The sequence below is a fragment of the Taudactylus pleione genome, unplaced genomic scaffold (genome assembly GCF_031769625.1).
Source record: "Taudactylus pleione unplaced genomic scaffold, aTauple2 ptg000124l, whole genome shotgun sequence".
Lineage (NCBI taxonomy): Eukaryota > Metazoa > Chordata > Amphibia > Anura > Myobatrachidae > Taudactylus > Taudactylus pleione.
The window spans coordinates 2116983-2134482 of NW_028284526.1; the positions used below are offsets into that span (position 1 = coordinate 2116983).

The window sequence follows — 17500 nt, forward strand, 5'->3', positions numbered from 1 at the left end:
TGCTGGTTGTGACACTGGGCTTAAATGTTACATCTGTATTTGTCTGAATCACCCCCAAAGAATGCAATAAGACATTTTTGCGTCAAAAAACATTTTAAATGTTTATTTTGCCTATGGTATATACAGGTGAAGACGGTGTACACACAAGATATTAATTCCACCAATCTCACAACAAACTAGGTTACAGAGTTCATCATCTTTGGATTTCCAAGTCTCCAGGGATTCCACGTTTTGCTGTTCTGTGTTTTTCTTTTCATCTACCTTTGCACCATCATGGGTAATGGCCTCATATTCCTGCTGGTCATCCTGGATGAGAAGCTGCACACACCAATGTATTTCTTTGTCAGTAACCTCTCCTTCCTGGACATTAGTGCCACAACAGTGACCATCCCCAGGATGCTCAGCAAGTTCTCAGTGCACCTTGATATCATTTCCTATACAGGCTGCTTCCTTCAGATGTACTTATTTGTGTATTTTCATGCCTCCGAGTGTCTTCTTCTCTCTGTGATGGCCTATGATCGTTATCTAGCTATCTGTTCTCCTCTTCGTTATCATAACATTATGACCAAGCAGTCATACATCCTCCTGGCTACATTGTCATGTCTGTTTGGATTTGTTTCCCCAATTGCAATGATAATATTAGCTCTTAAATTGCCTTTTTGTGGCCCAAATATCATTCACCACTATTACTGTGATCACCCACCTATACTCCAGCTGGCTTGTGCTGACACTTCGCTCAATGTCACTGTGGGTTCCTCACTTAGTGGTATTGTACTTATAATCTGTTCTACTATAATCGTGACATCATATGTTAAAATAATAAAATCTGTACTCCGAATCTGTTCATCCAATGGACGCAGGAAAACATTCTCCACTTGTGCCTCCCATTTCACTGTGGTAAACATGTACTTCCTACCTTTGATTTTCATGTACATTCGGCCAACTCCCTCCTATTCCTCTGATATAGACTAGCTGGTGGCAATGTTCTATACAGTATTGACGCCCATGCTGAACCCCTTTTTGTACAGCCTGAGAAATAAAGATATTAAGGATTCTTTCATAAAGCAAACACATTGGGTCTCATGTAGAAATGGAAGAACGGGCAAAATGGGCCGTGTCATTACTATCCGTGCACACTGAATTGGAGGCCATCCCAGTCGGTACTGAGCAGTACGTCCACCATATGCCTAGAGAAGCAGAATGGGGCAGGGAAGCTTCAGGCTAACACAGACAGTAAGGGAGTGCTCATGCACCTTTAGTATGAAGTGATGAAGTAGCCACATTGTTAGTAGGCATATCTGCTATGATTGCTCACCCTCTAGGGCTAGATCTATGATGATGATGATGATTGTAATGAAGTATCTTGTATTACCTGTAAGAAAAGTAAATAAATAAAAATATACAGCTCCCAAAAGGGAAATCAGTACTAGCTGGAGGGATGGAAAGCATTGGGATCCCCACAAAATGGTAGATACCAGCACTAGGCTGTGCCAGCCAGGGGTCATGCCACTTCTACAGGAAGACTGGCAGTGTGTGTTCTCCTGCTATAATACCAGCCAACCCTAGGGCTCACAAACAAATGTGAGTGTCCCTCCAAGATAAACAAGTACAATGCTGATAGCCTCAGGGCTCTTCCCATGATCCTGGGTGGTGGGTGGGCAGACAAGTTAAAAAGGTACGCCAAAATCAAGACAGGGATGAATCCTGCACCAGTGTCTTTATCATAACTGATATCTTCAATGGACCTTATCTCAAAATAGCTCAAATGTGTAGTTACATGTCTCTACCGCAGGGCCAGCTCCAGGGTTCGGAGCACCCTGTGCCGGCCCTCAAGATGGCGCCCTAACATCGCGTGCACCGAATTTGGGGACGTGGCCTAATTACCATAGGCCACACCCCCTATGTGATGTTATTTGGAGGCATTTCCGCATGGCACACCTCCAAACAACGTCAGGCTTGGGGTAAAGCCCAGCACTCCGTCACTGGCTGGGCTTCCCCCAGCCTCTCTCATCAGTGAATGGTTGCGTGCGGAATCCATTCACTCTCCGGGGGTCTGGCACCTCCTGATTTGACCACCTGCGGGCCACTTCGGCCCGCGGGTGGAACAGCGGGACAGTACTGTCCCGCTGAAATCGGGATGCTGGGGAGGGGTGCCGCCCCTCTACGTGTGGCGCCCCTGGGCGACCGCACTGGTTGAACACCCCTAGAGCCGGCCCTGCTCTACCGCATAGATATTTGGCTTCTATGAGGTGCTACCCACTACTCAATTTTTACATATATCACAAAAATAAGAAAGGAAAGGTGAGTAGTTTCGAAGGTGCACTAGCGACCACAAAAATATAATTTAAAATTTATAAACTTTATTGGTATGTGTTAAACATATCAATCTTATAAGTTAAAAAAGGTGAAATATAAAACGAAAGAACATGAAAAAAGGAATTATAAATAGCAAAGTGTATTAAAATATATGTTCAACAAAACAACTGTTGTCTGTCTTGGCGGCCGTTTTCTATGTTCTGAATATATTGAAACACACTGTTCTTGTTAATGCTGTTAGATTGATACATATGTTACACTGTATACCTGGTGACTTTTCAGCGGCCGCCATACAAAGCGATGAGAAGGCACTGACTGCTTTGGCAGAGGACAGGGTAATACAGAAGCATACGAGTAACCCCGGTGCACACGCGGTTTAAGTGCAGCAGCCACTAGTAGAAATATTGGCGGTGCTAAAAGAGGCTTAGGGGGATTATTGGTGCCGTAAGCGGCCAGAAATTCACGGAAGGAGCAGCCTGCCATAAAAGCACTGATAACAACAATATTATAGGATCGAATAGCAGCAGCTAATTGATACTGAATATGTAGCCCTAACCTGCCACAACCTAATTGGTAATTTATGTGAGAACAGATATTGAGAATATATATTAATTCATACTGAGTTGTCAATATACAAAACCAAAATAGTGGAGCGCTAATTCAAACAGAGATCATTAGTGGATCTCTGGCATCTGCCACAAAGGGATTCCTGCCTAAATTTCCCCAGAAAAATAGACGAATAGGAGATATATGTGTCTGCACCTGAGACCACTAAAAAAATGTGACAAACAAGAATATTTAGCTGTTAGCTGGTTTAGGGGTCTATTTACTAAGCAGTGTTAGGAGAAGTGAAAAGTGAAGAGTGAAAAGTGATAAGGTGCCAGCCAATCAGCTCCCAACTGTCATTTTTCTTTGAATGACCAGCCTCCTCCAGAATATCTCCTGCTGCCTCTGCTAGGTGCAATAATCCAGCACACAGAGGCCCTGATTCAGAGCCGGACACTCTGACAGAGCGCTCGCACGGAATCAGGGCCGGGCTTTTGTTTTTTTAGAATGGCCTCCTGGCCGCTCGCATAGCTGTGGGTGACCACCCACAGCTATTGCGTGCGGCCATGATGATGGTCGCGATGGTCAAGACCATCGCGACCATCGGGCTTGCGACGAGACCCTTGTGGTAGGGTCTCATGGCCGCAAGCCCCAGAGAGCTTTCGGCTCAAATAGAGCCGGAAGCTCTCCCACTGACATCACTTGTGATGTCAGTGGGGCCAGCCCCAAACGCTAGGCATTCCTTCGGGAATGCCTCCATTTGGCCGGCCACGCCCCCGGCCTGCCTACCAAACTGTTACTTACCATCGACAGCTTGCCCTCTTTGTTGTGAGACCCGGAGCGACGGAGTGGCCATCGCTATCCGGGTCTCGCGCATGCGCACGTCGGAGCCGGCTCCGTTGTGCGCATTCCCAGTGGGCCACCATCGACCCAGTTGCGAGCGCTCAGTGCTTGCGACCGGGTCTGAATCAGGCCCAGAGTACACAGAGTGTGGAACATTGAGTATGAAGTTTACTGTCACCGCGTCTTGCCGGCTGGTCACTGCTATCACCATTCAGCAGCGTGACAGCGGCCGGGCTATACTCATCCTGCAGATATCTGCATCACATCATGGGAGATCCATGTTGCACAAGCAGCTGCGGTATGCATCCTTGGCTAACTCTGTGCCCGGTAAACTTCTTTGGAGCCACTCACAATCCCGCTCAGGAAAAGCGGTTGTGCTCCATTTACCTTTTGGGACTTTGATACATACTGTACCTTAATGCTGGTCTAATTTGAGTGGGGAGTGACCCTAATACCATTGGGAGCCCACAGTTGTTCCCTTTCTCGGGAGAGAGACATTTGTGTCTACTATTGAGCAAAGGATATATTTTTATTTTATTTTTTTGGATCACAATTTATTTTATATTCCCATGGGACTTTATTTGTGCTGAATTATTAACTCTTTAGTAAATATCAGTCTTTCCCCATTGGGAATAATATTAGATTTATATTGGAGGTCTATTTCATCTATCAGTGATAAATTATGTATACTACGTAACTTTTATATTGTTCACTCTAGGAACTGCAGTTCTAAGTATTTTATTCATTGTTGCTATTGTTATTATGATTAAACCAGCTAATAGCTAAGTATTCTTGCTTGTCACATTTTCTTTAGTAGTCTCAGATGCAGACACATATATCTCCTATTCATACAGAGTTGTGTCTGTGTGGGATATTTGTCAGGGCTCAGCCGGGGATCGGCGCCCGCTTACCGCACCGCCGGCTTCCCCTTTCTTCCTGGGTGGTCGGTCGGCCTGCGCGACGGCGGGGGAGAAGCTGAGGATTCTCCCCGCTTGCTGTGGCTTCCTGGAGGGCTGGTGTCCGGCATCTGAAATCGGGACATGGGCGCCGCCATGACAGTCGGCCAATGTGACTGGATCCTTCCTCCTGATTGGCTCGTTTCCAGCTGATGCTGTGCCCCTGTCTAAGGGGTCCCCTGGGTATAAAACTGTCCCACAGGTTATGGGAAATTGCCTGAACAACGGTTGTCTCCTAGCGTGCCTTAGTGAGTTCCCGGTCCAGGTTCCTATTCATCCGTACAGCAGCAATGATACCACCTTTACCTGTGTGCCTTAACATCTCTGGTGAATACCCGTGCAGCAGTGTGATCATCCCCACCTGTGTGCCTCACGTCTCCCGTGGACATCCGTGCTACAACATTTACCACCTCTACCCGTGTGCCTTCTATCTCTGGTGACGTCTCAAGTAACCGTGAGTCGCTTCCCACTTTGAAAGCCTTATTGAAGTTTTTGATCCTCGTGCCAAGTTGTTGTCTATACAGTATTTTCAGGGACTGTGTTGTGCCTAACAGGCATATCCTCGTTGGGCCACGGGTGTAGTGTCTCTATCCCTGCAGGGCTTGGGTACCGGTTCAAAGGACCGCGACCTGCTCACGGGGTGCAGCTAAGCCCATATCCCAATTGGGGGGGTCACTGGCGAACACCATCCTGTGGGTTAGACTCCGCACCTTTGCCCAGGTCTCGCCAACACTCAAGACCTTTGGATGAGGAGAACGTACATCCAGGCCCCTCGTCTCCGTTTCTTTCCCCAACTGAGGCCCACCACGTCCTCTTCTCCAGTTTCAGACGTGACAATATTACTGTATACGAATCCTCATTAGCAGGACATTAATACATTTGAGTAGCACAGTAGAAATCAGTGTGGTTATTAAAGAATATTATAAGAATGATGAAATCACAAAGGTGATAGTGCCCAGTTATGCAGTTACCAAGGGGGAACTGATTGGATACATTAAATGAGCTAGACTTCACAATACCCATCTCTTCCTTAGTGATGGAATAACATTGGGGGGGGATTCAATTCAGTGCGCTTTTGAATAGCGACGGCAGGGACTCCCGAAGCTATTCAATACACCGAACTGTTTGGGCGCGCTAAGGATTTCTTCTCGCACCCCCCTGGGGATACGAAGAGAAATCCGACCAAAGTGCCGGGTGCGCGGCTGTTTTTCTGCATAGCACGGTGCTAACAGCCGCGCGCCCGGCACTTTGGTCAGAGAATGACAGTTACCGTGCCTTAACACCCTTGTTAAGGTGCGATGACTGCGATAACCAGCATTCTCCGACCACACAGCGCACTGAATTGAGTAGCTCCGGGAGCTCGCTCCCAGCGCTATTCAATTCTATTAAACTCTCTGGTCGTAATGTATGAAACTACTGTAAGACATAACAGTGTGTGATTACTTATAAGCAATTAGCTGTAATAAGTGATATACGGAAACTGAAGGACACAGACAAACGGTCGTTTTGTTGAAAATATATTTTAATACACTTTACTATTTTTCATTCCTTTTTTCATGTTCTTACATTTTATATTTCACCTATTTTAACTTATAAGATTGATATATTTAATACACACCAATAAAGTTCACAACTTTTAAATTATATTTTTGTGGTCGCTAGTGCACCCTTGAAACTACTTACCTTTCTCTTCTTATTTTTGTGATATAAGTTAAAAAGGTTTATATTTCCCTGATGCCCATAGGGGTCCCAGTTTACCTAGGCTACCTCTAAATGGCTGGCAAGCTCTCAATTGTAGTTCAGGTTGAGTTTCCCATATCCAAAATGCTTGGGAACAGGGGTATTTTGGATATCGGAATATTCCGTATTTTGGAATATTTGCTTACCATAATGATATATCTTGGGAATAGGACCCAAATATACACACAGAATGCATTTATGTGTTATATACACCTTATACACACAGCCTGCAGGTCATTTTATACAATATATTCAATAATATTGTGGTTCACACACAGTTTGTGTACATAAATGAAATTCATTTACAGTATGTTTCATATACATCTTATACACACAGCCTGAAGGTAATTTTATACAATATTTGTAATAATTTGTGCCTTAGACAAAGTTTGTGTACATTTAACCATCAAAAATCAAAGGTCTCACTATCTCAGTCATGCTAAAAATATTCCGTATTTCGGAATATTTGGATATGGGAGACTCAACCTGTAATACAAGCTCCAACATACCTATGAGTTCTAGGGCTTGTGAGAACTTAGGTAACTTAAAGTGCCACCATGCTGGGTCTTGTGGAATACCAAAGGGAAAATAAAACTCAACAAATTATTATTTTTTATTAGAATAAAACATTTCCCTAAAACGAGATAAATGAGAGGGGGGAATTAATTTTCCAAACATGGAAATATATAATCAAGCTGTGGTTTGTAGACAAATAAATGACTGGATTTCACACTCCAGTTTGTATTCTAATTATCTAATAGAGAAATCTTTTCTTGAAAATACTGAACTGATCAGTTTCTTTCATTTAAATAAATCTGAGATCTCTATAGAAGTATTGAATAACCCTGTTCTGATGTCAGTATGGTCGGTTTGGCCAACTGTATGTAACAAGTGGAAACTAAATGCCTCTTACTCCTTGTTTCTCCCTCTATTGGGTAATAGGAACGTTCAGAATGGATTGGCTTCTTGTCCTTTTGATTTTTGGAATCTTAATGGTTTAATTAATATTCGTCAACTAACAAATCCAGATACATCTAAAGTGCTTCCTTTTTCTCAAGCACATATTAAATTTCCTTTTATACAAGTTCATAATTTAGCATTTTTTGCAGGCACAACATTACATATCTAAAGTAATTTCCTTTCTGTCTCCCATGGACTGGACAAATCAAGTAGACATAGCTCTTCAAGCCCCAGAAAATAGTGAAGGAGCAATATCCTTATTTTATAAGATATTGAAAACTCCTTATTACTGCGGTTACTATGAAACTGGTATAACACGCTGGCAGAAACACTTCCCGGATCTTAGCGAATCCAAAATTCTGTAGACACTTTTATATTCAAATAAAGTTCTTACAGTGATTACATATCAAGAAATGTTTTGAAATTATTTTACAGGGGATATTTATCACCATCTCATAGCCATTTAATTAGATTATTTTTTTCCTCTAATTGCCCAAAATGCACTAGCCCTAACACCTCTCTCTATCACTGTATCTCTATTAAAAAATTCTGGTACCAAATAAAGCAACTGGCAATTTCAGAGCTAATACATTTTCTACCATTGACTCAGGAATGGGCTATCTTTGGAATCTTAACAACAGATTCAAAGGTTTCACCAGGATGCCGTAAAGCACTCTTGGTGCTCTCAGCCGTAGCGAGGAAATGTATACTCCAGTCGTGGATAAAATCTCCCCCCCCCATCCATACAAATATTCAAAGATAAACTTTTTCACACTTAAGATGGACTGGATGGAAACATCTCTGCACAAAGAACAGCGAATAAAGAACTTTTTTGAAATTTGGGAATCCTTTATTAATACTTTAAATATATCATTTAAGCAACAAATCCATAATTGTTTTCGAACGACTCTATAGTACGAGACTAGAGTGTTTCAATATCCAAAAGTTATAATATATATATATATATATATATATATATGATATGAAATGGTATAAGTGGTGCATAAAGCTCATAAACTATAATTGTGATATATTAAAAAAAAAATAGTGAAAAATAAACCACATAAAATATTTCACATAAAATATTTCAAACACACTCCCTATTTAAGGTGGCTGCCGCACTTTCCAATGTGTGATCTATTCAAAAAAATCACCTAAATAATGTAAACAAAAAAGGGTGAAGGAGCGGCGCCTTCAGTGTAACAACTTTTATAGCAGGGATATTAGGACCAAGTCCATGAGGTCCAAACACACAGTTTATCCTTGTGGTGTCTTCGTGTGAATCCCACAATGTAAATCTCAAAGAAAACAGAAAAATAAAACAAACATAATGTAGTCTGAAATAATATAAGTATATATATATATATATATATATATATATATATATACGTTCAAAAAGTGCTGTCGTGCAAAAGTGGTGACATATAAACAATAGCCGTGTGTTAGAAACACTCCACTCGTGTGTATACAACAAAGCTCCAGCACCCCGAGTATATATAAAAAATAGCCTTGTACCAGCTGTATACTTGTCTTATGTCAAGGTAACAGGTATCTTTCTTTTGGTCCTTTTCTAGGTCCAGGAACTTAGAGCGGGTGTATGATCAGGCGTCAGTAAGGAACAATTCCAGGTATCTCAGGGATAAGGGTCCATCAGGACCATGTGACCATTGGTCGGATCAGTCTTCAGCAGAGGCAGGTCCACATAGGCGCAGGTAATACCTGGTGCGCTTCAGCTCCAAACTGCTGCCTTCCACCACGTACGAAAGCAAGTAGAAGTGGACCACCTCTTATTTCAGACTACACTATGTTTGTTTTATTTTTCTGTTTTCTTTGAGATTTACATTGTGGGATTCACACGAAGACACCACAAGGATAAACTGTGTGTTTGGACCTCATGGACTTGGTCCTAATATCCCTGCTATAAAAGTTGTTACACTGAAGGCGCCGCTCCTTCACCCTTTTTTGTTTATATATATATATATATATATATATATATACATATATATATATATATAAACTAAAATGTTTGAAAACCCAAATAAAAGCAATTTGAAAAAAAAAAGAGTTAAACAGTTCCCCACACAAACACTCATTCTACGGGGTGGGGGTGCCAAGCTTGTTCAATGTAGTCAACCACAGGTTGAAAAAATAAAAACCTCTTAACAATAATGACTTGCTCATTTGCAAATAACATCTGTTTACAATGTGGTTTGCCCATTGTCTGAGGACATGGGATCTGCTTTGTGATACATTAAAGTGATACGACACTAGCATAAAATTGGCTAATATCACATGTTACACAATTAGAGTAACTTATACTATTGCATAAATTACACAAAATATACATTTTACCTAATATACACAGTAAGTAGCTCCTCATATAATGCACAGTAAGTAGCTCCTCATATAATGCACAGTAAGTAGCTCCTCATATAATGCGCAGTAAGTAGCTCCTCATATAATTCACGGTATGTAGCTCCTCATATAATGTACAGTAAGTAGAACCTCATATAATGTACAGTAAGTAGCTCCTCATATTATGCATATTGCATTTTTTTTGTGGCAAATTATTGCCTATGATTTAGACATATATAGATGCACCCAGGAAATTAGTTGCCGATAGCGGCACAAAAGTGCCCACGAATAGTGCTACCCTGCGCTATGGCACGTGCCCGATCGTGAGAGTGCGCCTCCATTCAAACCTATGCAGATGCACTCGTGCGTCCCCGTTCACGGGAGTGTGGTCTCCATAGGATTCAATGGAGACACTATTGTGCGTCCCAGATCGCAGGAAGGTGTCTCGCGCAATGCATGGCACGACTCGCTGCGCTATAAGCAACAGGAGCCCCATTGTATGTAAGAATATATATATCAGGGGCATCTTAAGAGAGGATGGAGCCTGTGTGTATTCCCCGTGCCGGGCCCCAACCTCTCTCCCTGGCGGCCAACAGCCGACTGACGTGGCTGGCCGGCCACCACAGAGTCAGTAGACTCTGGGCACTAGAGTGTGACCAGAGTCTACTGTGCATACACAGAACAACGGAAAAATGGCTGCAGCGGCCATTTTCCAGTGTTCTGTGCAGCACTGACACCCGGCACGGGACCACAGACAGTTGACTTTTAGATAATGGGTGCAGGGTGTGCGGTGCGGGGCCTTCTGGACCTGGGGGCCCGTGTGCACCGCACACCCTGCACCCATTATAGATATGCCCCTGATATATATATATATATATATATGTATATTATATATGCCATAAACACGACTGGAAATTATTATATAAAGAAAGAAATGAAGTGTGGCCAAAATGAATGTCACTGACTCCAGGGCAGAAAAATGTAGTTAACACTCCTCTTATTGATCTGGAGAAAATTTATCTGCCTACGTTGCACATTACGCTTGGGCTGATAAACAATTTAATCAAAGCTATGGATAAAACAGATCAAGGAATCACCTATGTGAGGAAAAAAATCCCCAAAATCAGTGAGGCAAAAAAAGGAGGGTATTTTTGTAGGACCTCAAATGAGGAAAATGCTTTGAGATGAAAAAATTGACACAGGGCTTAATGAACATGAAACATCTGCATAGTTTTCATTTAAGAGAATTTGAAAGAATTTTTGGGAAATCACAAATCAGAAAACTACTGCGACATTGTAAACCTAGTTTAGAGCTCTTAGATGCAATATGAGTCTAAAATTTAACTTTTAGGATTCCCACTTGTGGCAATCAGCAATGAACATGGCAAGTGATTTCATCAGATTATCTTTGACACGGTAAAGCAGTAGCAAGGAACGTGGAGCCCATCTATGTTGGCAGACTATTGCTGAAAACTGAAAAGAGATATTCCTGCAGCAAAATATAGCCAAAAATTGTATGCTTCTTAATTTTAAAGGTCAATTTATACATTAATAGCCATATTGGTGAAAAAAGTGTACACTGATTGTAAAATTGAATTCATCTGTTTCTCAAAACTATATGCCTGATAAAAAATTCTAAAACCAGATTTGAAGTCATCATCCAAAATACTGCAAGTTTCACCTATTTTACTTTATGGGACAGAAATTTATTACAATTTTGTTAACCAGTGTTATTCTGAACATGGCAAAGAGAATATATTTGTATATGGATAAATAACATGCAAAATAGCTCAATTTATATTTTTGTTGTACAGATTACAGTATTCCCCTTAGTTTGAATCATAAAAAATTTGGACAAACATCAATTACCGAAAGATGTCTGTTCAGATACCAGTACAGTAAAACAAATAAAACATACTGTAAAAATTGGCTCGGTATATATTGCAGACTATAAATTAAACAGATATAAATTGTGGTAAAAATATTGGGCTTTGTGTTATCACCTTCAAAACAATTACAAAAAATATCACACAAGACTTCCATCAAATTGAAGAAAAAAAAAATCAGAATAACAAATGTGTATACCCCTATAGGAGTTATGCTTCACATAAACCAATCAGAACCAATAAGTTCATGAACAAATTTGGAGACTACATAAGACATTTCCATAGTAGGATTTAGGATATCCAATTTTCCAAAATATGTATGATATTTAAAAAAAAAAAAAAATCACATAGATTCCTTTAAAAAAAACATCTAATATATTGTAAAGCACTAAAATGTATTTCAAAAAGGAATAATCCTGGGTTGTAAAAATACCAGCACTACTTTTCTGTTAGACAGGAGAACTTGTATGGGAAAAAAAATCCAAAACAGCAATTTAACAACAATGTTTCTGCCACATATCTGGAACATACTGTATATAAAGGGAACAACGGTAATACACATGGAATGTAATGTATGTGTATCCAGTAAATGGAATGCAAACAATTCACGTTTTTCCAATAAGTGTAATACAAGCTAGAAAACAGGACATTTCTTAAGGTTGATTTATCACTTGACTAAATTAGGATCAGGATTGGCTTCTATCAAGCCCATTATCCTGGCAGCTAACAGTCCTCCCCCACCCATATTAAAAAAAGATTTTCATGAAATCAAAATTTGTCAGAGAGATGGGGACTTCCTCTGGAACAAGAACGTCATCTTCACAGAAGAGAGTTTTGCTATCAGGAGAATTGTTATGCAATGTCCCCATGTTCTACTTTATCCAGTAGGAAGATTTACATTAGTAAATACAAATGTGTTAAATATTACTTTTTTATAACAGTAATTGTCTATATAATTAATTTTCCATTTTTCCTCATACATATAATAAACAATTGGAGGTCAGGCCCCAGTTTAGAACAATAAAGTTGTATACCATATATAAATAATAAAAATAAAATAATAATAATAATAATAATAAAAAAAAATAATAATTTATATTGTCATATTTATATCGCTAATGTAGCAATGTATATTATCCATGTCCTTGTCCTGCATTGTATTGTTTTGTACTGTAAGTCATTGGTCACCTATTTGTTTATCTACTTTGTAAGGCTCTGCGTAACACTTGTGGCACTATATAAATAAATTATAATAATAAAATGTAAAAATTTTACATAATAAAGCAATTAGAAAAAAAAATCACAATTGGATAGAGTTATATCTAATATCAATCATTTACTTTTATTAACACACGCACATGTTAATAAACCAATATTACTCATGGCATTAATATATTTGACTTTTTTGGTCTTGTCATATAATCTTACAGTTTATTTTCTGCCTAAAAGCATTTTTTATGTCTTTATTTCTAAGGCTGTATATGATAGGGTTCATCATTGGTGTTAATACTGTATACAACATGGCCACTAGAGAATCCACATCTGAGGAGTAGGATACCTTTGGCCGAATGTACATGAAGATAATTGGCAGGAAAAATATATTTACCACCGTGAAGTGGGAAGCGCATGTGGAAAACGCTTTCTTGCGTCCATTGTTGGAATTTATTTTGAGGATTGCTAGTATTATTTTAAGGTAAGAAATAATAACAAGGCTAAAACTTATCAAAATAAGAAAAGCACCAATCGAGGACCCAACTGCAACATTGAGGGATGTGTTGGTGCAAGCTAGTTGTAGCAACGGTGGGTGATCACAGTAGTAATGGTGGATGATATTAGGACCACAAAAAGGTAAGTCCAAGGCTAAGAGTACAATAGTAAGTGGAGTCATAAATCCTCCAGACCATGCTATAGCTGATAGAATGATGTATAATCTCCTTATCATAATTGCTGGGTAACGTAAAGGAGAGCATATTGCAATATATCGATCATATGCCATTACGGTCAGAAGTAAACACTCTGTTGCTGCTAAAGACAGGAAAATATACATCTGCACAAAACAGGCTGCGAATGAAATGGTATCAAGATGCATCGAGAACTTCGCCAGCATCTTAGGGACTGTGACAGAGGTGTAGCTCATGTCTAGGAAGGACAAATTGCTGACAAAGAAATACATTGGAGTCTGTAGTCTTTGGTCAAGTAAGACCAGGAAGAAGATGATGCCATTACCAGTGAGGGTGAAGAGGTATATAAAGAGAAACAGACAAAATAGCAAAATATGGTAGTTCTGAAGACTCGGGAATCCAAAGATGATGAATTCGGTTACAGGGGTGAAAGTCAGATTGGAAGAACCAGACAAATAAATATATTCTCCCTTAACCTGGATGTGATTATTCAAATGCAAAAATAAAAATAATTTAATTGGATATTTCAGCTTCACTAACGATAATTACACATAATGCTGCTGTCATGCATTTATTTTTGTGGAAATTAGCTTGCGTAAGGTCGGTGCGGGGGTTATCAAGTTAAGATGGCGGTGACTATGAGGATAATAAATATTAGTCTTTAGGATGCTGGGATTTTGTATTAATTTCCTACATTTCAATGTCACACAATCGTGTTTGCAATACAAATCTTTTTGTGTAGGACAAAATAAAATGTAATTGTTAGAAATTATGGCCCTGATTCAGAGCCGGACGCTCTGACCAGAGCGCTCGCTCTGAATCAGGGCCCTCTTCCATTAAAATGGAGCGTCCTCCTGGACGCTCGTATAGCTGTGGGTCACCACCCACAGCATATACGAGCGTCCAACAAGATGGCCGCGATGGTCTTGACCATCGCGACCATCGGACTTGCGAGTGAAACCCTGTGGTCAGGTTTCTCAACCACAAGCCCTGGAGTGATTTTGGCTCTATCAGAGCCAAAATCACTCCCACTGATGTCCTAGTGATGTTAGTGGGGCCGGCTTCAGACGGTAGGCGTTCCCGTCTGGCAGGCACGCCCCCGGCATGCCCACCAAAGGGGGCGTGCTGTCAATCAACATCGACAGCACGCCCCCTTTGGTGTGAGACCCGGAGCGATGGAAAGTCCTTCGCTCGCCGGGTCTCGCGCATGCGCACGACGGAGCTCCCTCCGTCGTGCGCATGCGCAGTGGGGAACATCGACCCACTTGCGAGCGTACTGCCGCTCGCGAGTGGGTCTGAATGACCCCCTATATTTGTTAACACAAAATTGATTGTGTGTTGTTATTCAACAACACATTTAATTTACAGATTTTTTTTGTGTTACAAAATGTAGTTGTGACAGAAAATGTATATTCAAAATAAAAATTTACACTAGCTCATTTGGAGAAATAAACTAGCAAGCTGATGGGATGCTAGCTGCTTACCGTGCCTGTGCATATCTGCGGATGTTATCACTACATTTAACTTTAATTGAAAAGTGTGTAGATAAAGTGGTCAAACATCGGACTTAGATTTTACACTTATTTTGCACTGAGCATCTATTTTGAAAGCGCAGACCAGCCAGGAACAAAGTTACAAACCCTTGAGCACCAGTAACCATCAAGGTGCGTGTTTGTGTTTTAACATTACAGGTTGAGTCTCCCATATCCAAAATGCTTGGGACCAGGGGCATTTTGGATATCGGAATGTTCCGTAGTTTGGAATATTTGCATACCATATTGAAATGTCTTAGGAATAGGGCCCAAATCTAAACACAGAATGCATTTATGTTCTATATACACCTCATACACACAGCCTGCAGGTAATTTTATACAATATTTTCAATAATTTTGTGGCTCAAACAAAGTTTGTGTACATACATGAAATTAATTTATATTACATATACACCTTATGCACACAGCCTATAGGTCATTTTATACTTATTTTAATCATGTTGTGCCTTAAACAAAGTTTGTGTACATTGAACCATCAAAAAGCAAAGATTTCACTCAGTCATGCTAAAAATATTCCGTATTTCGGAATATTTGGATATGGGAGACTATCTGTATTACTTATTTCACTAATTAATTTTTATTCGACTTTTAACACTTGACTTCTATAAAATACACACCCATAATAATTTAATGTAGAAATATGATTATATGTTTGGCAGAAAATGGTGAATAATATTCACCTCTTAGGTCACTGTTCTGCAACTGGCAACATTAATTAATATATTATTTCTGTTGGACTCATGTATTTCACACAACTTTTTCAGTGGCTACAATTTTTTTTTATGAAAGTTCCCATAAAAAAAGAACTATATTACCTGCCACAATATATATTGTACATATAATTGATTTTGCAGACAAAATATAGTTAACAGAGTACATCTAATAGACAAGAAGGTAGGACACCTTAGATTCTCTTTTCACACTCATTTGAGACTAGTAGAAGTTGGCAACACCGATTTGTGAATAGTTTCATAATGAATAGCCGATATAGCGTTATTCCTCAAACAACTATTATAGACCACTATGGATATTTATATACTGCTTCATAACTAGGTTATTGCATGAGATGGTCAACAAAATCAGAACATTATAGACCATTTTTTGAGTAAATCATTTGAAAGGATAATGAGGGATATGATTCCAAAATTTATTGTAGGTTATAATTTGATAACAAAACTTTTATTGTGGTTCATCACTGGCCGATCATACCTAACAAAAAGAGTTATTATTAGTTCTAATCTGTGTCATTTGTAATGTTCTAAAGATTATATGAAAGTGTTTCCTATGGAATTACAAAGAAATTTAATAGTCTGGTATATAAATTGGGAGTATTCGGCCTAGGGCAGTGGCTCCCAACTGTTTTTGAATCACGGCGCCCTAGAGTCTCAGCATTGTTTTCACGGCACCCTAAGCCAAACGTGTGTTATTGAGAATTTCAGAGAGAAATGTATTGCAGTAGATTGTGCTGACCGGTCAGCCTTAGGTTTGGTTATATAGTGGTGGGGACAGGTTTGTGCTTCTATTTGTGCACATATTTACATTACATTGACCATAAATATTTTAATTCGGTGCTGGACCACCAACCTGATGCACCCCTGCAAGTGTCCAGAGGCACCCCAGGGTGCCACGGCACACAGTTTGGGAACCACTGGCCTAGGGGATAGTATCTTTATGAGTGGAGAAATGGCAGCTATAAAAACAACAAATGTATAGTAGGGTAAAGTTGTTAGTGCTGTCCCACAGCAATCAGTATAGTGCCCGGTGCTTTTTTTTTTCTAGTAATTGTTTTGTTGATGGCAAAATATGAACGTGTCTATAAATGGTCATGATACTAAACTCTTGTTAATAACACAATCCAGCGCAGCAAATGGCAGATTCATTTTAATGTCGATTAATATTGGGTCATGCACATACATTGCAGTAATCACTTTGCTATATAACACTAACATAATGGAATATAATGGAGTAGTAGTGCCAGGCAGTGGGGGGGGGGGGGTTAGGGTTAGGCACCACTAGGGGGGGTTAGGTTTAGGGTGAGGGGAGGTTAGGTTTAGGCACTAAGGGGGGGAGGTTAGGCTTAGGCACCATGAAGGGAGGGTTAGGGTTAGTGGGGGGTTAGGGTTAGTGGGGGGTTAGGCTAAACAGCCGCCGACATTATATACTGATTCCCTGCAACTCAGGGCTGTCTTAACAGCAGTGTGGGCCCTGGGCAAAGCAATGCACAGGGGCCCCTACCCACCCATTCACTGGAAAAAAAAGTATATGGTCAATAAAATTACACCTTTAGATCCCCACAAGTAAATCAATATCCCACAGCAGCTGCAGCACTGGAGATAGGCTGCCATGTATGAGCAGTCATGTCTCACACTGCTCCGGGGCTAATTGCTGCAATAATATCAAATAACTGCGCAATCCTATAATTATATTACATGACAAAATCTCAC

At 40.2% G+C, this 17500-nt stretch overlaps 1 protein-coding gene and 1 pseudogene across 1 annotated transcript in view; one reads left to right on the forward strand and one right to left on the reverse strand.

Annotated features, from left to right (window-relative positions):
• Positions 1–1140, forward strand: part of LOC148523961 (olfactory receptor 6N1-like) — a 32277-nt pseudogene extending 31137 nt beyond the window's left edge.
• Positions 1141–13016: 11876 nt separating this feature from the next.
• LOC148523962 (olfactory receptor 6N1-like) overlaps positions 13017–17500 on the reverse strand; it is a 36191-nt gene continuing 31707 nt past the window's right edge. The window contains exon 2 of the mRNA XM_088472454.1: positions 13017–13979. Coding sequence (XP_088328580.1) covers positions 13017–13979 — 963 coding nt within the window. The remainder of the gene's footprint in view (positions 13980–17500) is intronic.